The sequence below is a fragment of the Cryptomeria japonica genome, chromosome 5, assembly GCF_030272615.1.
Source record: "Cryptomeria japonica chromosome 5, Sugi_1.0, whole genome shotgun sequence".
Classification (NCBI taxonomy): Eukaryota; Viridiplantae; Streptophyta; class Pinopsida; order Cupressales; family Cupressaceae; genus Cryptomeria; species Cryptomeria japonica.
The window spans coordinates 317,351,453-317,375,642 of record NC_081409.1 but is presented as its reverse complement, the minus strand read 5'-3'; the positions used below and the strand labels follow the sequence as shown (position 1 = coordinate 317,375,642).

The 24,190-nt window shown below is 36.1% G+C and overlaps 1 protein-coding gene across 1 annotated transcript in view; it reads left to right on the top strand.

Moving 5' to 3' along the window:
• The window catches only part of LOC131062733 (PI-PLC X domain-containing protein At5g67130), a 46,621-nt gene extending 29,871 nt beyond the window's left edge, over positions 1–16,750 (top strand). Inside the window, exons 5-8 of the mRNA XM_057996458.2 lie at positions 13,491–13,794; positions 14,375–14,598; positions 14,700–14,786; positions 16,162–16,750. Coding sequence (XP_057852441.2) covers positions 13,491–13,794; positions 14,375–14,598; positions 14,700–14,786; positions 16,162–16,350 — 804 coding nt within the window. The 3' untranslated portion in view covers positions 16,351–16,750. The remainder of the gene's footprint in view (positions 1–13,490; positions 13,795–14,374; positions 14,599–14,699; positions 14,787–16,161) is intronic.
• The last annotated feature ends 7,440 nt before the right edge of the window (positions 16,751–24,190 follow it).

Below are 24,190 nucleotides of genomic sequence, written 5' to 3'. Positions count from 1 at the left end.
AAATGAATTCATTATTCAACTAAAAATAACTAATGGAATAACTGTAGTTCCCCTTATTTAACTGACACAACTAAAACTAGCTGTCTAATTGAAAGAGTGACCAAATCTAACAATTGACAGTATCCAATTGATCCCAATCCATGTCAACAGCCAACAACTCATGTTTGTGGGACAAAAAGGGGACATTACAAAGATCTTAGTGATCATAAAAAACAAAACAACTGCAATTGGTTCATTCTGCACCTTCTCTGTTTCACTTGAGTAGGTTGGTACTAGGTGCCCTAGAAACTATAGGCAAACTTGACCCATTATAGATTAGGAAGCATCATCATGGAGTATGGGGCTTGATCAAGGTAAGGTGAGAGCATATTGTTGGCTGGTGGTCACATGCGCATGTAGGCTGGCATAGCTCATTTTGTAGTAGACTTTGGATCGAGCACAAACTATAGATATAGGGGTTTCGACATTACTAAGAACCATAAGATATATAATCTATATGTGAAATTTGGGCTCAATCAATGTCAAGAAATGAAGCCATTATCTATACTTTCTGTGTCTCTCTGTTGGATTCACAACCCCTTTTAAGCATCCACCTGCTACACCTAGTGGTGATTCACAAATCTTCTTGTGTACTTTGATACCTAGCCTCAACCTAGTATTTCATTCTTATTCTTATAAAGTTTTGTGATACTTCTTTAAACCGAGATAGCCAAGAAATGAGATGGTTTGTAGCTCGACATCTGGTTGGACTTCCTCTTGCATGTCCTAGTGCTCAACATATTAGCCAGCCCAAATTGCTGGTTCAGAATCTATCTTCTGTAATATCCCTTCATTAATACCTAATTAAATTAACAATGCTCTTATATATTATTTTTTGCATTTGATATATTAATGATAAATTATATTGTTTATGAGATAGTCATCACCCTAAATATATGAAAGTAAACATTATGAGATAGTCATTACCATAAATCAGATAACTAAACATTGTTAATAGCAAATAGAAGGAAACCACCTTATGATGAAAAGGCATCGTTTCAACAAGCAAATCGGATCATTGTGGAAAGGCACGATAGTAATGACAAATCGGGTATGTCCTCATGAGACATGCCTCCCAGGACACAACCAATCCCTTCAGAAACATATAAGAGGGAGGTCTATATTTTTCCAGAAGAAAAGGAATGTAGGAATAGATATTCTGGTTAATGTATTGAATGCTGAGCAAATAGCATTGGACATACAGCCTGGTACGCTGAGCATACCCTTGCTGTTACAATATGGATTTATTGTTCTTTCTAATTTATAGATAAATGTAATTCTCAGAATAAGGTTAAGAGCATAAAAGAAATAATATACTTTCCTAAAGAAATCTGGTTATTTCATTAGCAGTATCAGTAGTAGATATCATAGTTATAAGGAATTCTTATGTAACTAAATATCAAATGAAATTCATATATTTCTGATCTAATCTTTGTTATTTCTGCTAATGCCTATGGAGAATGGGTTAGATTTGTGCTCAGGGAGAGGTGGTCTAATTCCAACCAATTAGGTAGTCCCGAGATGGGGTAAGGATCAGATTCTGTAAACCTTGAGGGTATAATCCCGAGAAGGGTCTGCATCCGTAAACCTTGAGGGAGCCTGTTGTAGTTTAGTTTCTCAGCACCCTAGCAACATAATCACCCCTTCCTCCCTTAGGGTTAGGTAGTAACAGGGTTAGATCATAATATAGAAGGCTATGAATTATGAAATGTAGAATTAATTGTAAAAATTAAAAAAGGCATAATAACTTGGTAATGCATTCAGTAATGTATAATAATCGTTGGAAATACAATAGCTTCCAAGTAGGGGACATCACATCTTCACTGCTTTGGTACCTCAAAACTTATTAATTGAGTCCAATTGATGCTTGTGGTACTTTGATTTTACAACAAGTACTTTCTATAGATGGTCACACCACCTCATAACTAAGTGGTTATGCTTTTGGGTCTGATCGCCCTATTCTATAGCGATGGGATTGACCCCCCTATTCTCTAGTGGTGGTGGTGGGTGTTCTAGCTTAATAGTGGGGTTAGGATAGTGCAGTTTCAGAGCTGTAGTGTTTTCTTGAAAGGAAGAAGCCCAACCCCAACCCCAACCCCCAACTAATTCTAGAGTAGGGAGTGCCCACTATCCACAGTTTGGTTTGGTTTGAAAATGCTAGTTAATAGCTCTACCTTTTACAAACATCCTTTGTTCAATGAATAGATTTTGCTTGCTTTTCCAAAGTCCTTTACTCATAGGTGCTAGTTTCATTAAGGTTTTGATACCATATCTCTAAGATCAAGTAGTGTTAATAAGATGATGTGTTTGGATGCCTACACTGGGCCTTTAGTTAAATTCACAAATCAAATCTGGTGAAGAGTGGTAAGGGCTAATTATAGCTTGTGCCAACTAGAAATGAATGACTGACCTTGTGCTCGTTGGGGTTAAATTCATCGACTAAATATGGGTAGGACTTGAATTGAAGAGTCTTTGTTTTTTTTTATCTCTTTTGTGTGACTGTGAATAGTGGCTACTCCCTATTTAATTAAAGCGAATCCCGCCCGCCCCACCCCGCGCCCCCTTTTAGCATTAGTTACACCCATAGTTGTCAAACTAGAACTTGCCAAAAACTCGGCAAAAAGCTTGACAACTTAAAAAATTGCTTAAATTCTTTAAAAACACATTATTTTTGGCAAAATTCAAAGACAAAATTGTTTCCAGTGAGGTCCATAAAAGAGTACAAAAGTGTTTTCTATTAAATTTGATTTGTTTGAATACAAATTGAGTACAAAATTGCATATCATGCAAAATCCTAATACAACACTTAGTTTACAACTATTATGAATTTATGATGATTGCCTTGAAAATCATCATCCTAATTCATAAATTGCTTATTAACATTTGACATCTTCCTCTTCCCTAGTCTAGTGAAAACTTGGGGAGAGGTTCTAATCTTTGCACTTCGTTGTAGCTCCTTGCTCAACATTGAAGGATGTGTTTGTAGCTTTGATTCAACCAAATCAACGAACTCCTATGATTTGTTGTCTACCTTTCTTGTGCAAGGCTGAAGGTTGTATTGTATTTTATAATTGTTAGTGTTTTGTAGCTTCGGGAGATATTTTTCCTTAAATATATTCATCAGAAGGCAAGTCGGCCAGGTATTTCCCTAAGAGAAATTAATCAAAGGCAAGTTGGCCTTTCTCTTTGTAAAACAAAATATTATTTATTCTAGGTCGGCCCTAGAAGAGAGGTCACATAACTTGCTATATAAAGGAGCTGTCTCCACATTTGGGGATAATTCACTCACTCCAATTCGCATCTTCTAGCAGCAGCAGCAGTTTGCCTCCTAGTGACAAATCCAATTTTTGTAGAAGAAGTGTGATCATATATTTCAAGGAGAAGTGACATATCTGATTGTATGAGACTCGGCCTATTCTAGGGCCTGATTTTTTATGCAGTCTTCTGCAATTATTCTTCTGATTTATAAGAGAATATTATTTGCTGGGTTTTTCTCCCTCGAGTAGGAGGGTTTTCCTAGGGTATCTGCTGTGTTCATTGCTCTATGTGTTGTTGTATTTCTGCTTGCTTACATTTCTAATCCTAAAACTAACATGGTATCAGAGCAGGTCTAAGAAAATATCTGATCAGATTTGTTTTAAGCAGTCAAGTAAACTTTTCATCTAGGGCAGATCTTTGAAGGAGAATTTGTGCGGAAAAAGAAGATGGTGAACAGTGAAGGTAGAAGATAGGTTTGATGGAGCCTCAAACTTCAACTCTTGGAAACCCAGGGTACTCATTGCATTAGAGGAGAATGATCTTCTTGATTTCGTGGAAAGTGATATGCTCGAGCCTTCCGATGATACTGAGAAAATCTAGTGGAAGAAAAATGGCACGAAGGCTAGAAAGATCACGATAGACTCTGTGATGAATCACCTAGTACTGATCATCTCCAAGTTGAAGTCAGCTAAAGAAATGTTTGATACTCTAAAAGGATTGTATGAGATCAACAATACCGGCAGAGCCCTTGCTATGAGACAAGAACTTCACCATGTAAAATGGACAAGGAAGATTCAATCATCTCATTCTTTATGAAGATTGCTGATTTAAGAGATCAGTTGAGCGCTCGCTATTGGGGACATAATTGCAGACAAAGATCTTGCTATGTTGGCACTAAATTGTCTTCCCCAATCTTGGGAGCCCTTTATCCAAAGGATCAGTGGGAGATCTAAGTTGCCCAAGTTTGATCGTCTTCGAGCTGATTGTATTCAAGAAGAGTCCAGGTTGGCAGCAAGAGGAATTCGGCGAAACTATCATGATGTAGAAAATCAAGTTCTTGCTACACATACTTCTAGAGAAAGAGGCAAAGGAAGAAAGAGGAATAAAGACAGAGAATCAGATTCTGCTCCAGAATTGAAGAAGAAGGAGGATCTCTCTCACATTCAGTGTTTCAGGTGTGACAAGTATGGTCACTTTGCTCGAGATTGCAAATTAAGGTCTTCACAACTTGTTTCTACTGCAAAAATTGCCATGGGGACATCTTAGAAGGAGCCAAGCTCTAAAGTCGATTCAGAAGGTTTCTTATTCTAAAGTCGATCAGTTTCTTTGAAGAGGAGGAATTAACATTCAAAGGGAGTCTGCCAAACCAACAAAGGCAACCTTAGATGAGGAGGTCAGGAGGTTGATGCTAGTACTTGGAGCTTCAGAGGGAGTCACATCATCATGAAGATTCCTTGTAGTGTATATTTCTTTGAGATGGAGAAATATGAGGTGAAAGTCCTTGTAGTGTATATTTCTCTGAGACGGAGAAATATGAGGTGTGAGCCCTTGTTCATCTTTAAGATTGAGATGAGACGTCATTTTGAGAGACTCCATGATGACATCACGTTGAGAGACTTCGTGATGTACCCTTGTACTTGTGTTTCTTTCCACACATGGGAGTAGCCATGGTGGACGTCATGTTGAGAGACTCCATGACGACATCACGTTGAGAGACTCCGTGATGAACACTTGTACATGTGTTTCCTTCCACACATGGGAGTAGCCATTGTGGACATCATGTTGAGAGACTCCATGACGACATCACGTTGAGAGACTCCGTGATGAACACTTGTACATGTGTTTCCTTCCACACATGGGAGTAGCCATTGTGGACGTCATGTTGAAAGACGCCATGACGACATTACATTGAGAGACTCCGTGATGAACATCTCTGAGATTGAGATGTGGTTTTTTTTAATGGGTGTAGCCATTATGGGCGTCATGTTGAGAAACTCCATGACGAGGATATTTGAAAATACCTCCCTAGCTAAGAGGGAGTGTTAGTGTTTTGTAGCTTCAGGAGATATTTTTCCTTCAATATATTCATCAGAAGGCAAGTCGGCCAAGTATTTCCCTAAAAGAAATCAATCACAGGCAAGTCAGCCTCTCTCTTTGTAAAACAAAATATTATTTATTCTAGGTCGGCCCTAGAAGAGAGATCACATAACTTGCTATATAAAGGAGAAGGTGTCTCCACATTTGGGGGTAATTCACTCACTCCAATTCGCATCTTCTAGCAGCAGCAGCAGTTTGCCTCCTAGTGACAAATCCAATTTTTGTAGAAGAAGTGTGATCATCCATTTCAAGGAGAAGTGACATATCTGATTGTATAAGACTCAGCCTATTCTAGGGCCTGATTTTGTATGTAGTCTTCTGCAATTATTCTTCTGATTTATAAGAGAATATTATTTGCTGGGTTTTTCTCCCTCGAATAGGAGGGTTTTCCCAGGGTATCTGTTGTGTTCATTGCTCTATGTGTTGTTGTATTTCTGCTTGCTTACATTTCTAATCCTAAAACTAACAATAATAATAATCGCATTTGAATTTTTGATACTCATAGTATTACACTTCATCATTGATCAAGGATATCATGATAGTGATAAGGATAATTATCTAAGTTCTCGATTTTGTGCTCCACTCCCAAATCCCCTCATTGTAATCAAATTTCTTATATGAGAAGAGATCCAAATAACTAGTGGGGATCTAGGAGTGGAGATCCCAATGGGGTCAAGGGGTAGCACCCCCACTACCCAGCCCAAATTAAGGCTTTTGAAACCACACAAAATTTCTTGTCGCACACCATTTCACAAGTTTATCACTTAAAGGAGAAATTAGGTATTTGGCACATTTTTATGAAGACTATTTGCTCACCAAGTGCTATGTGAGGAAGTGTGTGGGGTGTTTATGCATTTATAGGGAAAAAGCGTGACTTTTTAAACATTTTTTTCCAATTTTCTTGTGTTTTGTATTTTTAATGTGTTTAGCAAGTTTTTCTTTGTTAAATTCATTGAGTTTCTAGCTTTTGTACTCACCACAAAATTGGTGAGTACTTTCCAAAAACTCAACAAGTTTCTCTAGTGAGTAAACATGGGAAAAACTCGTTTTGCAAAGAACTTGGCGAGTTTTTGGCAACTCGACCGGTACTTGTAGAGTTTGCTAACTATGGTTACACCTTTGCCCAGGGCACCACTACCAATTTTTATGCACTTGGTTTCATTTTTTATGACAAAAGTGGATCAACCAAGCTATATATGGGTAGGGGGTTGTGACCAAGCGGTTGTGGAATTGTCAACCCCCACCCCCCAACTATAGTTTAGGTTAGTTTAGAGTAGCACCCTTCATAATAGTAGGGGCTATAGCGAGGGTTTGTTTCATAGGAGTTTCTTCGTATTTGAAGCTTAAGAACTATCTCATTATGGCTTCTTGACATGATTTTGGAATTGATTTTGTGTAAAGGGAGATCAAAGCAACTAATTTAAGGAGTGTGAATGTGCGAAAAGTGAAGTGATCCATACACGGGTCTACAATAAGGTGGTTCCCTAAGAGTTACTTGAGTAGGCTTTCTCATTGTATATTTCGAAGAACACATGAATGCATTTTGTATCTTGCTTATTGGTGGTAATTCAAAACTAGAGGAGATGTCAAGTGCATTATATGCCCCACCCACTATAGTTGACTGCATCTATAGTGCCCTAGAAAATAGTAGGGGCAATCTACTAAGCCTCAGAGAAGTGGATTTGATATCTACAAAACTCATATGGTTTGTTTGATTGGTAGAGGTTTGGCCTAGTGATCTCACTTATCTACATTTTTGGTCTACTTGATGTTGAATCCTCTCATACAAGGGTTCGCACTCACCACCTTGATCACCCCTCAAATCTTTCTAGCTACAAAGAAGACGAATGAGAGAAATGAGAGGGTTTGTTAGAACTATTTGATTATTAGAATTGATATGCACTAATGATGCTTGGGGGTATGGTCATTACTTGGTGGTTCTTGACATTGGAGCCATTGGTACTTGTGTGGTATGTTAGACTAATTGATTCAAATGAGCATGGGTTGTTGAAAATACCTAAAATTTAGGATCAACTATGGAGGAATGAGGGAGAAAACCAATTGAAAGGAATATGTTTCCAAACACAATAGATGTATTTTATAGTCTAAGAGAAAGTCGATTCTATGGTTCAAGGGCACTAGTTGATGGACCAAGATTTTGTTTCTTTAATGAATTGGTCAATCAACTTTGTCCTCATGAATCCATGCACTATAGAGGTAGAGGAAATTTTCTTTATTGTTTTAATGGTTGAATCCTCTTCCAAAACCTAGATTGTAGTTTCATAGATCCTGAAAATGCTTTGCTTAATGCCAAGACTAATCCTTCTCTAGAGTTGGGGCTGGATAAAAATCCTCTACCAATCAACATTTATGCAAATGTTGGGTTGTGAGAGGAATGCCGATTAGTAACCTCTAATTTTTCTTGACCCAATCTATTAGTGACTTTATCAATCATGGCCGTATTAGACATTAAGCTTAAAGTCAATTGATTTCAGCAAGTCATACTTGGGTCATGAGATAAATGCATGGGTTGTTCAAATCTAAAGCCTTGCTACCCCAACCCTTTTGCCTCTCTATAGGAGGGGCTTATAATAGCTCATTTACAAGGGTTTATTCCCAAATCAACAAGAATGATTGAACCACTTAAATCATGTTGATTCTATCAATAGAAGATTCTTTTTCCTTTGAAGCACGTTAGGTTTTTGAATGATGTATGCAGGTATAGGTGATTTTTCTCATATTAAGGTATTGGAACTAGGATTGATTGATTAATTCCATTTGCAACTAGTATTCTAAGCATTATAGGGGTGCCTTTCCTTTTATTCAAGTGTCACTATTCACAAAATCTTATTGTGTTGGAAAGTAGAATCACCTAACCTGGCCATTTCAAGGCATGGAAGAACCTTTTGATGAAGTGATTAGAGAGCCTAATTGAAGCCCATCTCTCCCTACCATATATTTAGGGGTGACTTAAATATTTCTGAGTGAACTCTAACAAAAGAGATCCAAATAGCAATCTTATATACATAAAATACAAGATTGGATTTGCATGCTTTCCATCTTAAGTTTGTGCTTAAGGGATTTGCCTATGTATGGTAGGGATTCCCTACTGCATCCTCCCACCCAAGCCTTTGTTCTTGTGTCTTGGATGAATAACTTGTTGCTTTGGGAGATGCAGCCAATTGTGTAAGTGTTGTTGGAACTAACAATATATATCATGTAATAATAATTGATGCCTACTAACTCACTTGATTGTACTCGTTTGCTTGTAACCACCATTGGTAGTAGGAGGTTCTAAGCTAGACAAAATTCTTTAGAAATTCAATAAACGAGGGGAGGAAGGCTCTACTATCTAGTTAGGCCCCCATTACAAGAAGGGTAGGGTAGTGGGAGGATGAAGGTTATAATGGGGTACTTTCGTAGATTCGAGTCAATTGGAATCATGAATAGGATGATAAAGCTCAAGAGATAGATCCTTCCTACCTATAGTTCTCAAATTCTACTTCTCAACTAAATAAGAGCTAGTGTTGAGCTCTATAATGGCTAGAGTGCAGGAATCCTTTAGTAAATTCTGCACCCCAAGCCCTCAACCTTTAGTAGGGGCTCCCCTCCTTTCTATATATAGTTAGCTATTTCCCTAGCTACATTGGGATTCGATCCAAGTGCAAGTTACCTTATGACTACCTTGGTACAACTTCATCCTACTCGAAGACTCTACCATGTTATGTGCTAATAGGACCAACCCAACTACCCAAATATCTTAGTAGGGGGAGAGCCACCCCTACTACTATAGTGGTGGAACACAGAGAGTACTCTACTATAACTATAGTAGCACCCCCTACCACCTCTGCTACTTGCCCAACCCCCCTTTCCTCCCCTAACTATAGTTGGCTATAGGGCCCTCCTCCCAATATGGATATTAGGGTTCCACACACTAGATAATAGGGGGGTAGTGATAGGAGTGGGGGTGAGGGTTGCCATCTATAGTAGTAGGCGGATTGGGATTGGTGATTCTTGGTTTGATGCTTTTTGTGAAACCAATCTCTAGGGTGTGACAAGCAGTGTGTACAAGGCTCATGTGCATATTATTTGAGGCAAGCTGATATGTGATTACTAGCAATTCCAATTTCATATTCTCGAGTTGCTGAAAACAATCTGAACAGAGGAAACCTTTTTGGATTTGCTTTGCCTTATGACCTTTCCATTGTCATTGCCATTGTAGCACGTGGCACAACCCATAAAGGCCATGTAGAATTGTCAAGCTAAGACCAACCAAACCACCCATTGCATATTGATGAAACTGCCCTTTGCTCCAACTATACAAAGAAAGTGCCCTGCTGGTTGGTCTTGGCTTGATCTCAACTGCTTATTTCTAACGATGGGATAGTAGACCTCGTGATGCACCTAGGTCCTATACTTCTATGATGGGGGGTACGGGTATGGGTCCTCATGGTAAGGATCACACTCTTTCTTCCCTATTCAAAGTACCCATGCATGTAAAAATCCACTATAGAGGATAGGGCATGGGGAGTCTATGCCAAAATAAACATACTATGCCCTATGCTTGGACATAGCAAATTGGGGCTGAAAACAACCCATTATGTAACTTTAATATAGAGGATAGATCTCGATCAAGGAATGCCTCTGCCTATAGACAGTAGAGCTTCTCCTTGTGCTTCGGAAGGCTCAAAATAGCCTGCTTGATTAGAAACACCTCCACCCCTAGAGGCTATCTCCTATAGATTGCCCTTGTTTACGATTTTTGCATTGACACAACATCTAAGATTCCTCAAATTATGTGATATTTAACACTGGGCAAACCTTTAACTCTTCCACCTCTTATTAATATTATAGAATGTTCTTGTAATTATGGTCAATACCAAGTATATAAGCAGTTATTTCATATTTAGAGGTTAATTGTACTTTAACAACTTTATGTAAGGCAGAGTTTGGTCTTTTTGGGAAGATAGTGGAAAAGTTGACAGATAAGTTGTCTTTATTGCATTGTACAAAAGTGTACATGAGAATTTCACCTCATATGACTTCTTTTTTAATTTTTTTAAAGTAGGAAAGTATTGTTTCTCAAGCATACCTCTCACTATTTTGTCTTTGACTAACTATGGATATCGATATGTGGAGCTTGCAAGGAGTGGGAATAAATATTGCCTTTATTCATAACCAGAAATAGAAGCCCCAACTAGCAACCTATTAACAGATTACTTTTACGTATTATTCATTTCAGCAAAGTTCTTTTCTTCAATCGAATCCCAAATGACAATTCTTTGAACCTAACTAGTATCGAATTCTAGCAAAAAATTACCTACGAATAAGAATCGATTTGGTCATTTGAGTAAGGAAAAACAACTAAATAGTAAACAATGATAGTTCTATTCTTTTTCTCATTCTAGATATTATCAGCTAGCTTGACAAGTGGTATGCAACATCATAATCTTCATTAGTAAATGAAAACCTAGGAGAGGGTAGTTAATGAATTCTACTTATCATGGTATAAACGAACTCTTTCTCCAATTGGATATATCCCATGGATTCACTTTCCAAGATATAACTCCTCTGAGATTGAATTGCCCTACCCCTACCTGTGTTGGGGAGCTAATTTTTTTGAGGAGGAATTGGCTTCCTTTTTATTCCAATTGCTTTAGTGAGCTAATATTTTTGTGTTGGTGAGCTAATATTCTTGAAGGGATAGCAAGTAATTGATTTATTCCAATTGCTTTAGTGAAAATCTCATTGTGGAACCATCCTTCTTTTCTATCTCCTCATAACAGATTAAAGATAGCAACAAGCAAGCCTAGGCAAGGTTATTGTCTTGCCAATGGTTTGTTCACAAGTAGGAAGTGTGTTCAAGCAAGGGCCATTAGAGGAGTGCCCTACTCTCTATAGAGCTCAGTCATTCATTCATAAGTATATAGCTAGCTCTGGTCCCCCTATAGATATATGCCGTTCTCTCTCCTTCCCTTATCCCCCACTATAGATAGTAGGGGTCCTCATGACTAGGCTTTCCACCTCCAGGTCCTAGAGACACCAAACTCAGATTGCCCTGGCAATGACATATTCAATTGAGGAGAAAGCATAAAGAAAAGTTGGGGCTTAGCCTATGAGATGAGGCAATTTGCCCATTGAGGACAAGTAGAGCATAAACTTTCTTTCCTTCACCATCTTGTCTTCCATCTGATCAGTTGGGTAGTTCCCAATCCAGTATTCCCTTAAGCTGGGTGCCCTGCCTTTATAGTTGGCACTGCTTGCTACATAAATCTACCGTAAGAGAACTGGACTGAGGCTGGAGTACCTACTTCCAAACTATGACACTGGAAGCTTCAAGGAGATTGTGGAGTGCTACTTAAACCAGGTATTATGGGGAAGGCTAGAGAAAAAGCTACATCCACCATTAGTTTTAGTGCTACCAAAATTGATGGACTTGGTGCCCTTAAACCAAATGGCAGCTGAATCACTCGAAGTGAGCAGAAGCAGCCAAAGTTGATCCAAACAATGGAGGGCTTGAACCACCAAATAAGATCCCCAAAGGAGCTCCTGGAAAGAAAATGGTACTAAGTTTTCCGTGCCCACAATGGATGATGCTGCACCCTAAGTGTAAGATCTTGTTGCTGTCAAAATGGTATTATTTTTTGTTTGCCGGAGTAGCTATAGACCTACTTGTTCCAGGCTATGAAAGTGATACTGAGCTCATAACAACAGTCTTGGGAGCAGGTCCACCAAATAATGGGATAACATTTCTTCATGTTTGCAGCAGGGATGAATACAACCTCCTGATGTATTGGCAAGGAAAGGTTTAAAAGGGCCCTATGCTGCCTCTCTCTTTGCTACGCCCCTATATCTATAGTTGGAACTTGGAGTCATAACAACTATAGATAGTTGGCCTTATATCTATAGTTTGCTGCACCGTACTGGAAATTAGGGGCTGGTTCTTCTCCTCTCCATGCTTCCCTAACTCTCTATCGGTGGCTGGGTGAGCTAGAAAGAAATGCTATCATTGTTGAAAGCTTGTCCCCACCTATAGAGTAGAGGTGATGAGCAAAGACCTTGCAAATCATTCATTTGTAGGATTGATCAGCCCAGCAATTATCATGTGGAGCCTGTAGATGGAGAGAAACAGAAGAATCCCCTATAAGATGAAGTCTTCCCTGCAAGTTGACTCCTACCTATTGATGGGAGCTATGCCCTACTAGTAATAGGGCTTCCTAAGTTAATGCATTGACTCCAATACAAGTAGTGACTCATTCATTCCTTGGGAAAGCAGCGCCATTCAAAGATGTTATGGGTGGGTGGCAGGAGGAAGGGGTTGGGGCCCTATGGAGCTCAAGCTGTCCAAGTTAATGGGGGTTGCTGGATCGAATAGAGAGAAGACAACTTCGGTGAAGTGGCACCCACCAGAGGAAGGATTAAGCCAATCATATTGAGCACCAGTACATGGTGAAGCAACTAGAAGAATCAAAAACTACCCTACACTTATCAGTATGCTTGAGTAAAAATTAGTTCTGTGGAATATCTCTTATGTAAGTGGGTATGCACTTGTTACCTAAGCCTGGACAATCCTGGTAAGCTGGGAATTGCACCCAATTGCAATGGTAATTGCCCAAACACTACCCTTTGAATGAAAGTTAAACATTTCACTTTTACATACCTGGTAAGAGGTTTTACTCTACCCAATTTTAAATGCTACTATGGCTGCAACTCCATTGTTTGTTCAGTTTTTGTGATTAAAATAGACATCGCTTGTTTAGCCTTGTATTTCATCATTTCTGATATCTGCAAGGGCAAATCATAAAATTTTTTGATCCAGCATTTGCATTTCATGAAACATCTACAGAGATACTATATTAGCAAAGCTGGTATATAAATCATAGACAAGGATGCAAGAAAAAAATCTTAATCATAGTAATAGAAATCAGTTGGGAACTAAATGAAAGAAATCTGGTTGTGTTGGACATAATGTTGCAATTACAGAGGAAACAACCTCAAAAATCTTTTTTTGGGTTTTAATATACTATAATTTCTATTGATGTTATTCTTTTTAAATTTTTTTAATTTTTTTAACTCATTCAGTTTTACTCTTACAGATGCCTGCCATCAATACATTGAAAGAGATCACAGCATTTCTGGCAGCCAATCCATCTGAAATCATTACAATATTCATTGAAGACTATGTCAAATCATCCAAAGGCCTAACCAAAGTCTTCACTACAGCTGGACTCATGAAATACTGGTTTCCGGTCTCAAGAATGCCCCAAAATGGTGGAGACTGGCCTACTGTGGACGACATGGTTGCCAAAAACCAGCGCCTTATTGTTTTCACCTCTCAATCATCTAAAGAGGCCTCTGAAGGAATTGCTTACCAATGGAAATATGTAGTTGAGAATCAATGTAAGCTAAGTCATTCTCCAGTTCAATCCTCAATTTCTATTCCTTTTCTTTTGGTGTGGATTTATATTTATAAAGTATAAGTAAAGTGATCAGATTTTTTGCAGGAGAATTACTTCTTTTGCTGCACGAATTTACTTTAATAAGTGAAATGATACAAGTATTTTTCGCAGAATAGCATCTTTTGGTTCCTTGATGCACATTTGTGTTCACAATAAAAAATATTCTTCTCTGGGGGTTACTATCATTGGTCTTTTGATGTGGGTATACATTCTCAAGTAAAATTCTCCCGTTCCTTCACAGGAATTTCTTCTTTTGGTCTGGATTGCATCTAGAGCTAAAATGATCCGAGTAATTTTAGGAGAATTCCTCCTTTGGTGTGGATTTACATTTACAAAGAAAATGATCCGAGTCTTTAGAAGAATTCCTTTTTCTGGTCTTTTGGTGTGGATATGCATTTACAAGTAAATTGATTTGAGGGCTTTAGGATAATTCCTTCTTTTGGTCTTTTAGTGTAGGTTTACATTTACGAGTAAAAGGATCTAAGGGATGTCCTAACATAGCATTAAAAATATGTTTGCAGATGGTGATGCTGGTTTACCAAATGGAAGCTGCACAAACCGAGCTGAATCAAAAAATTTGACTTCAACAAGCCAGTCCCTTTTCTTGGAGAATTTCTTCCCTACTAATCCCAGCGTACCAGTAGCCTGCACTGTCAATTCTGACCGGCTTTCAAACATACTGAGTGTGTGTTATGAGAATGCAGGCAAAAGATGGGCTAACTTCCTAGCAGTAGATTACTACAAGGTAGGTGCTTCAGTCCCTTTTAATAACAAACAAAAAGATGATTTTGTGGGTTAGCGGAATTATTAATAAAGTTGTATGTGAATATATACCATCATGTGCAGAAAAGCTACGGGGGAGGTGCATTTCAAGCTGTGGATAAGCTGAATGGACAACTGACCTGTGGTTGCAGTGATGTTACAGAATGCCAGGTAACTGACATACTTTTTTTAATGTTTTTGTGTGAAGTTATAGACATCCTTATTAGACAGTATGGATTTAATGATAATCCTAGAAAACCTTTGAATGTACCACAACCTAGCTACATTCATGTTCTGGATAAAGCCATGTAAAAACTTATACATTCTATATTCAAATCCGTGCCATGCTTGAATTGGAAACCTTTGAATGTACCACAATCTAGCTATACTTGTGTTTTAGTTTAATTCAAGCCCCTGCCATGTTTGAATGCACCATAACCTTGCTGCATGTTGTCCAGTTTTTGAAGTCTTATACGAGTTTAAGGACAACCTAGACTGCAGTGTGAATTCAGATTAGTTCACACTAGTTTATAACACTTGAACCTTGCCACTCTTTTTTATATAAATATTGATTGAGGTTATGAGGGCTTTTGACAGTTAGATATAAATATAGGTCACATTATTCTTCTCGTATTTCCACAACCTTGCTACATGTTCTCATTTTCCTTTGGTTGTAATTTGGGCGATGTTATGGGCAGCTTGCCCAATGCATAGGTGGGTCTAGTTTAGTCACAAACTTGCTCATGAAATAGAAACACTAATGGGCTTCCTTAAGGGAGTTCCATGCCCAAATACACCTGGGCCACAACTTCTTCAGGTGTTTTTTAATGTCAGGTGAATTTATCAAAGTTATAGGCAGTCCTGAAGAAATCTGGGTGATTTTTAGATGAACATGTATTCCTAATTACCACAACAATTGACAGGTTTGTTTATTTCTCAAAATATTTCACGTGGATATACACCTTAGGATGGGTTCCTATTGAAGGGGTTACTGCTCCTATTTTCGCCATGCAGGTGACCACATGAGAATCGTATGGTGGGACCAAAAGGGAAAAGCTATAAGCTTCTTCTAAAAATCACAAGTGGGTATTTTTTTTAGGGGTTATTGAGAGGGCACTGCAATGGTGTTTGGACTCTTCACTTCCAAATAGCATGAGCACGTTATTGTCAGATTGTTTTTAATTATCTTTGGAAATTTATAGCGGTAGTCTTTCCTGCAGGGCAGGTTCTTAAATTTCTGTAGTAGCCATTCCTGTCGATTCTGATATTTTGTAGGGCAGCAACGAATTTAATATGCCATAAACCAAATAGGCTCTAATACTCTCCGAATTTTTTTCAGCAAACCCACAGAGTAAATATCGAAACCTCCTTTACCTGAGGCAATACTACCACAGCCTTGGCCCTCGCCACTGGGATATAGGCTGCCTTATTGCGACCAAGGGAGTTCTGTGATTACGCACAACCTTTTCTGGGCATTTCATTTGTTTCAAAGAACTTGCAAGTAGAATCATTATTCTTACTATTCTTTGTTGTGATATAATTGCAGGCAAATGGAACGTTTGGAGTATGCAAGACATCAAGTAATAATAAATCAAACACAGAAGGGAGTTCAACTAGTGTTACCTCTGGTCAATCTGGAACAGATGCCTCTGCGGCTTCTTATGTTGAAAGCTTCATTCCGCTCACTGTGCTGCTCTTCTTGCTACACCTGATGCATCTTGCCTATACTCTCTAGGCATAAAAGTGGTGGGATTTTTGTGTGAATTAAATATGAATCCAAATGCTCACCCATCATGAATTTCGACACCTTAAGCCTTATTTTGCACTTCAGTATTGTATACAGGCAAATTGCTACTTTTCGGTTCCATCTACGAACTAGGACATACATCAGTTCAATCCTGAGTACGATTGGAATTATTCTACAGACCTTGTCAGCATTGGGAAGTTCTCAACTTAAGGAATTGATCGACAAGTTGTGTTATCTTTGGTGATCACATGATTTGCATGTTGCTCGTATTGTACCCATTTTTTTAACAGAATAAATAATTTGTTGATTTGTAGGTTGTTGAAGGCAGTAAAACTATTTCACAAGTTTGTACTTAACTTCCAATAAATGAATTTGAATTCAAATCTAATTAGACTAATTTCTATTTAAAGCTAAAAACCTTCACGAGATAGGCGAAGATAAATCTGTCAATTGTAAGTGCCTCGTGGAAAACATGGGTTGGCTGTTTGGGCTATTGACGTGGGATATTTTGTCGGCTTCGATTTTTAGCTGGCTGGTAAAAGGTGAAACAAAGAATGATAAAGAGTTTTTGTTTCTTCGTAAAGGCTAAAATGTAAAGAGAGCTTTTTGTTTTTGTTACATTAAAGGTGGCAAAGAATTGATGTACGTGGATTGTTTTCTCCACTAATAACTACAGAAGGGAATCTCTTCCTTATTCTTAAAAAGTAAAAAAAAATCTTCTCCTTATAAAAGACAAAAAGATTTGCTTTTCTAAGTACAATGACATCAAAATGTTCATAAACAAAAATTCAATTTTAAAACAATTTGACATGCAAATGACGGATGAAATATGTCATCTTTTGGTTTTTATTGAGGTGTTATTTTATTACTCCAAATAAAATAGAACCCTCGCCAGTTGTCTCCAACTATATGAAACCGTTACATTCAAATGATAGTGGAAGAGTGCCATAATATTTAAAAGGGAACAATCAACTTTATTATTAGCCATATTTTTGAAACTCTTGTATACTACTAATATTGTTGCAATCGTTAGATTCCCTTGTATTATAAGATATCTCTCGGCATAATTTACCTATATTTTTTAAATATAGATATACTAGTCTAAGTGCAACTTTATGATATTTATGGTTTTGTATAGATGTTAGCAAAGTAATGGCTTACTTTATGTGAAGCTCCATAAGATGAGAATTTATACGTTTATAATTTTTAACAAATTCATGCAAAAGCCTTTAGTGGACATCGGTTTGCTATTCTATCATATTGCTATACTAATACCAATTTAAAATACCCTATAAAATGTAGAACATAACATAATTTGTTAAAAGGAGAGAGAGGATACAAAATAAAAATTAAAAATGTATTGCTGATCTAAAAGTGATCATTTATTTATTTTTCAATGTATTCAATCAATTTTCTGTTTTGAACATGCAAATGTTAATGATAAGGTTGCTTCCACTTACTTTACATCAAAAATCTATTTATACGTAGAACTCTTTCAATTGAGATCAAAAGAACAACTTTCAATTATATATATAGTTCATATTTTGTGTAGAGACTTCTGTACACAAATGTTAAAAATCAAAGAAATATTTTTCAACTTATTAATACCATGGGTTGTGGTCTCTCGCTCTTTAGGCATTTCTAGAAAACAACACCAAGCCCACCCCTATAGAGGGTAGGGCTTGACCCAATAGAACACTACTCAACCTTGGCAACAAAATAGATAAATGAGAAAGTGCTTTTGAAACCCCCATATCTTATAGTCAATAGGGCACCTATCTATACAAACTCCACAATATCCACATGATTAGATAGGGATTTATGTGGGAAGGAATTAATGTACTTTTGTAAGGATTGTTTAAGAGGAATAAAGATTCCTTATCATTGATGCTTTCCACATTAATCATGTTATCATCAAGATCTTAAATTTTATGTCTTATACTAGCACATTTTTAATGTCATATCCATTGAATCTATGGTAATTATAAAGTTTTTTTGTATCATAAACTTCTGGAGTGTAAATAGATGTGTTAATAGGAAAAATGCAAGGTATTATTTTCATATTAAACCTAATGAATGATGTAATGTCACATTGAGGGGATCATTAAGCTTTGTGAACTTTTGTAGCATTTTGGACATAATAGAGGTGACATTTAAACCTATGGAAGAAATAGAAACATTGTTTGTAAAAAGCCTAATATCACGCATGTGTGAAATATCATTACCCTTCTTGAAATGGCTTTCTAGTTGAAACTTACAAGGATTGAATGAGTTTGGGGGAAGATGTGAAACAAGGTATATTTGAGTTATGTGCTTCTAATATTTTATCTCAATATCTCTTAAATGTGGATACAAATACATAAATTAAGTATAGCATTAAAAAAAAAAACCTTGTCTTGAATGATTGGATATGCTAACATAGTTTTGATTTCTTTCATTTGGTTCTTGTGTACACTCAAACAAAGATGAGATAGTAACTTGAAAGCCAATATTGACATTAAGATTCTACATAAAGGCATTAGCAAGCTTTGCATATGAGTGGATCAAACCACAAGGCAATTAATAAAGCCACTCAGTGCATAATTCTTCAAGGTATGTGGATTGTTTTTTCAAGGAGCATATCATCATGTGTACCAAGAGGAAATGAAAGATGTAAATGATTCATTGGGTTCCCTTTACAATCACACATTTCAAATATTAAGCCCACAAAACCCATAGGTACAAGATATGCTAAGATATCATAACAAGTTCATTATATGTTTTATCTCATTGATATGTCATTTTTAGTTCTTGGAGATAAGGTGCTTATCATACATGACATTTCATTAAGTCTCTTAATAATAGTGTAAATGGTGGAGGGATGGCTAGTGGAAAAAGAAGTTAAAGAGGGAACGCGAGTAAGGATGAGTTAACCTATCACCTAAAACCAATGCTAAAATAAAATAGATAAATGAGAATGAAAATAATTTATTTCTCAAACACGCATCTGTCACTTAAACCTAGTGCTAAAATAAAGTCAAAAATAAGAAAATTAGAATTGTATAATATAATATAAATCTAGTACACAAACATGAACTAAATAAAATAAACCTAAAACACATTAAATTTATAAAGGATCAACAAAATAAAATCCAATCAAGCACAAAAAATTTATGACTCAAACATTTCAATCTATCACCCAAACCCAATGATAATATAAATTCAACAATAATAAAATTAGAATTCTAGAATATAGTATTATTTGAATAGACAAACATGAAATAATAAAGCTAAAAATAAAATGTATTAGGTTTTCAAAGGTGTGACAACACAAAATCAAACAAAACACTTCAAATTCCCCAATATGACATTAGATGCGACACAACCATGACTAAGGACTTAAAGATAAAAATAATTTTTTGTAACAAAAACAAAAGTATTACTAACCAAATTCAACCATGAATAATGTCACATTAAAAATGAGGGTTGCACCATAATGATTGGGTGCTTCTAAAACCCATATACCATATAGATAGTAGGGCACTCAACTTTGGAAACACCATGATACATACATTGTTAAATTAGGCTTAATATGAGAAGGAATTAATGTAGATTTATAAGATTTGATTGGGGTTAATAAATAATTTCCCCTACTATTTATGCTATTGACATATTTTCATTGTTATGTCCATTGACTATAATAATAATAGAAATCCTTTGCATCAAAACCTTTTGGAGTGTAGATAGATGTGTTAGTAGAGCAAATATGAGGTAATATTTTCATGTTAACCCTAACAAATGTTGCAATACTAGATGGAGGGGATTATGAATCTTAGTGTATTTTTATAGCATTTCAGACTTAATAGAGGTGGTTTTAGAAGCCATGTAACACATAGAAATATTGTTTGTAGAAAGCATATTGTCATTCATGTGCAAAATGTCACCACCTCTCTTGAAATGATTTGTTAGTTGAAACCTGGAAGGATCAAATGAGTTTGGGGGAAGATGTGAAACAAGGTATATTCGAGTTATTTATTTCTAACATGTTAGCTCAATATTTTTTCAATTTGCATAAAAATCCATAAATGAAGTATAGCATTTAAGAAACACCTTGTCTTGAATGGTCAAGGAAGTAATCTTTTAACAATCTTTGAAGTTATTCATTTGACATGTGACAAAAATTATATTTGGACAAGGATTGAAATAGAATAACATATAGTTTTGGATTATTTCATTTGGTTCTTGATTACATTCAACAAAATATGAGATGGTAACTTGAAGGCTTATATTGACACTAAAATTGTGCACAAAGGAATTGGAAATCATTGCAAAGGAGTGAGATTGAACCATGAGCAATGAATACAGCCATTCAAGTGCATTATCCTTCAAGGTGCATGGATTGTTTTTGCAAGTAACCTACAATCATGTCTAGTCTAACCAAGAGGCATTGAAGGAGTGCAAATGAATCATTGGGTCCCCTTTACCATCACACATTTCAAATCTAGGAACAAAAAAATCCAAGTAATAGTTGTCCTAATATATCATAACAATTAAAATTATATGTTTTATCCCATTAGTATGTTCTTTCTAGTTTTTGGAGATAAGGTACTTACCCTACTTTACATTTGATTAAGTCTCTAAATAATAGTATGAATGGTTGAGAGATGGATAATGGAAATGAAAGCTAAAGAGATAACATGAGGGATGATGGGTTGGCATATAGTGGTGGAAACTAGAAAAATAGATGGATGTGAGAAAGAGCAACAAGATTATGTTGAATAGAAGAAGATGCAACTATGAGGGGATAATAGGGGATGTGAAATCGAAAATGTAAAATGTGGGAGATAGATTTTGGGAGTGATAAGATAGGAAGCTTGAGATTGTTGAAATATGGATGTATCATTATCAAAGCTTGATGGGATTATATTTTAACCAATACATTAAGAACCTCCATTTCGTAAGACTTTACCATGGAGGGGCCCAACTAGATTCAAAGGACTGGCATTGTTATCAAGATTTAATAAAAAATATATTAAAATTTTATTAGTATTATTAATTTTCATCTTATCCATAGTTGCAAGATGAGCACCATGATTGAAGGAATCCTCTTCATTAAGATAAACCATGGTGTTCAAAATTTCAATAATTGATACATATTGGTTTAGTCACGAACATTGTTGGGCACACATTAGGGCTCCTAAGTGGAAGGGTAGAAACTAGTAGATATTTTGGCATACAAGCAAAATGATTGGAGAGATAAATGAGTCAATGAAAAAATAAGGACCGATTCTAATATAAAACATAGAAAACTACAAGTATCAATTAGAATAAAATATAAAATTGACATAGTTATAAGTGAAAGAGTTAAGAGTAGTTCAACAAGCAAATTTCATCAAAATGTAAATAAGTAAAACCCTCCCTACAAAAATTCTATTAAATCTAGGAAGGAAAAGCTAATTAAACACAATATTTGGACCTTGAGCACTAGGTAAATATAATTGAAATCTTTAAGTAACATGACACGTAAGTATTAAATTAAATAATGTTAAGAAGTGATTAGCTCTTTTATGCCTGAAGTGAAACTTCTAAAGAATATGAGTTTATAGATTTTGCATAACAATTGGACTGGAATCATCTATAATTTTTTTTGTGGTTATGCACCAATCTTATTTGGTACAATAATTTTTTTTCTCTTGGTCATTTTCCTTTAAAATCTTTTACCTCTACTATGATAACTAAATTATGGACAAATTGGTGATAAATAACACCTTTAGGTGCCTAAGTCAAGGAATTTGTTTCAACAAAAAAATAGGAAATATGAAAAGAATATACATTTATCCTCTACAATTGTATAGAAAAAAATAAAAATTAAGTAATTTATTTTCTAGATTTAAAAATATTTATAAAAATCACAATAGTGAGAAAGTCTTTAAATTAACTTATAATCACTATAAAATTTGAATTGTTAAAAAATCTTGACCCTTTGTGATGCAAAATAGGGGTTCAAAAATCCATTTCAAGTGAAAACAATCACTATTAACAGTCCTTGCAAATTTCAAGTCACTAACTTTGGTGATTCCACACTCAAACCCTCATTTCTCCTAGTAGCCCTCTTGAAGAGTTCAATAGGGCATAATTTACCAACCAGGCTCCATCCCAACAACCTAAGACTAGTTTTGAGTACCCTTTTGGGATTTTAACAACATTTATAAAAAAAGATAGGGTTACTTCAAAACAAAGGGTTCAAATATTGACTACTACGTAGTGGATTAGGCCTAATTAAAGCAACAATTCATGTATTTTGACTATAACTTTCAAACCAAAACTGATCTAGAATATATGAGACCACTTTTGGATACCCATTTTGGATTTTTATAACATATTTAAATTGGTAGGGGGTGTTTTGGAACAACAAAGCCAAAAATTGATTGGTAATTATGCAACTAAACTTAATTAGGCCACTTTTACAAAGCAAGGGTGGACAAATATTTCCCCCAAACACCAATCTTTATTCCATGGATCTAGGCACATCACATGGGGCCTAAAAATTTTTATTCCAGCCACTGGAGCATCCACCAACTCACCTTTCACAAAACCCTCCTTCAACCTATCAGTTCTAAGCCTAATACATGAGGATATTAGGCTAGGGTATCAATAAAAATGACCAAAACTCCATCCCCCACCCTTGAAAGTTCAAAAATATTTAAAATAATGTACAAACCCTCCATTCCACCATGTTAGAAAAAATTTCAATAGTGGAATGGGCCAAAACTCATGTTTTTGTGAACAAACCCTCAAAACCCTAGTTACCAAGCAGTTTTCAAAAAAAATGCAATATCTCGGTCCACACCCAATGTAAATTTATCAAACCACCACCAAATGAAGAGGATTCACATCCCTATCCAATAAATTTAGTTTCACATCCGTATTGTATCGTACTTGACTGTAGAGGTCTCTAAACATTTGTAGAAAATAGAATATAGTTGATTGCTTATCTTCGTACAAAACTTCTAACCTGTGTCTCTAGGTGCATTAAGCATGTATAGACCTTTTAAAATCCATCCCAACGGTTGCAACTATCATTTGAATCAAAATGACCGTTGGGCTTCCTAAAGTGATAACATTGCAAATCAATTTTTTGCAATAATTGCAAAACATAAAAAAATTCAACCCCATGAGACTTATTACACTACAAATGGTCTATTATGACCTTATTACATTACATTTAGACTTAACACCACAAAACTTATCCTTAGACCAAAATTGCACAACTTAAGTAGGTGCCCCTTCACCATACACCCGAACAAAAGAAGAACTCAAGTCCCCTTGAGGACTGTGCTGCAACAATTCATGTTTGAACGCATCTTTGATTTTTTCTTCAAGTGTATTTCCATCTATTAACCCTTTCCATTGGATCAAGTAATAAAAAGTAGCATTGGTCTTTGCATTGATAGACTCCCACCTATAAATTTCCCAATCTTCACAAGTTGACCTAATGAATGTCCCTTTATCTTTCCCTTATCTAGAATTGATGCTAAATGTGCCTTCATACCTGGAAACATATCTTTGCCATTCTTGTCTTGAACCGCTCTCTGATTTACTCCTGTTGCACACTTGAAATCACCTACATATTCTTGCCAAACACCTTCAATCACTGCACCTTTTTTCTTCATCTCTTCCACCAGATTCTCTGCCCCTAGAATCTTTGTTTTATCAAGTTTACAAACCTCTCTCTTGACAAAATTTAACTACCCACTAACCTCTTTTGCAATCAATGAACAAGGCATTGTTCCTATCATGATTTTATCATGCTTTTCTAACCAATCTTGCATTTCCACATTATCAATTC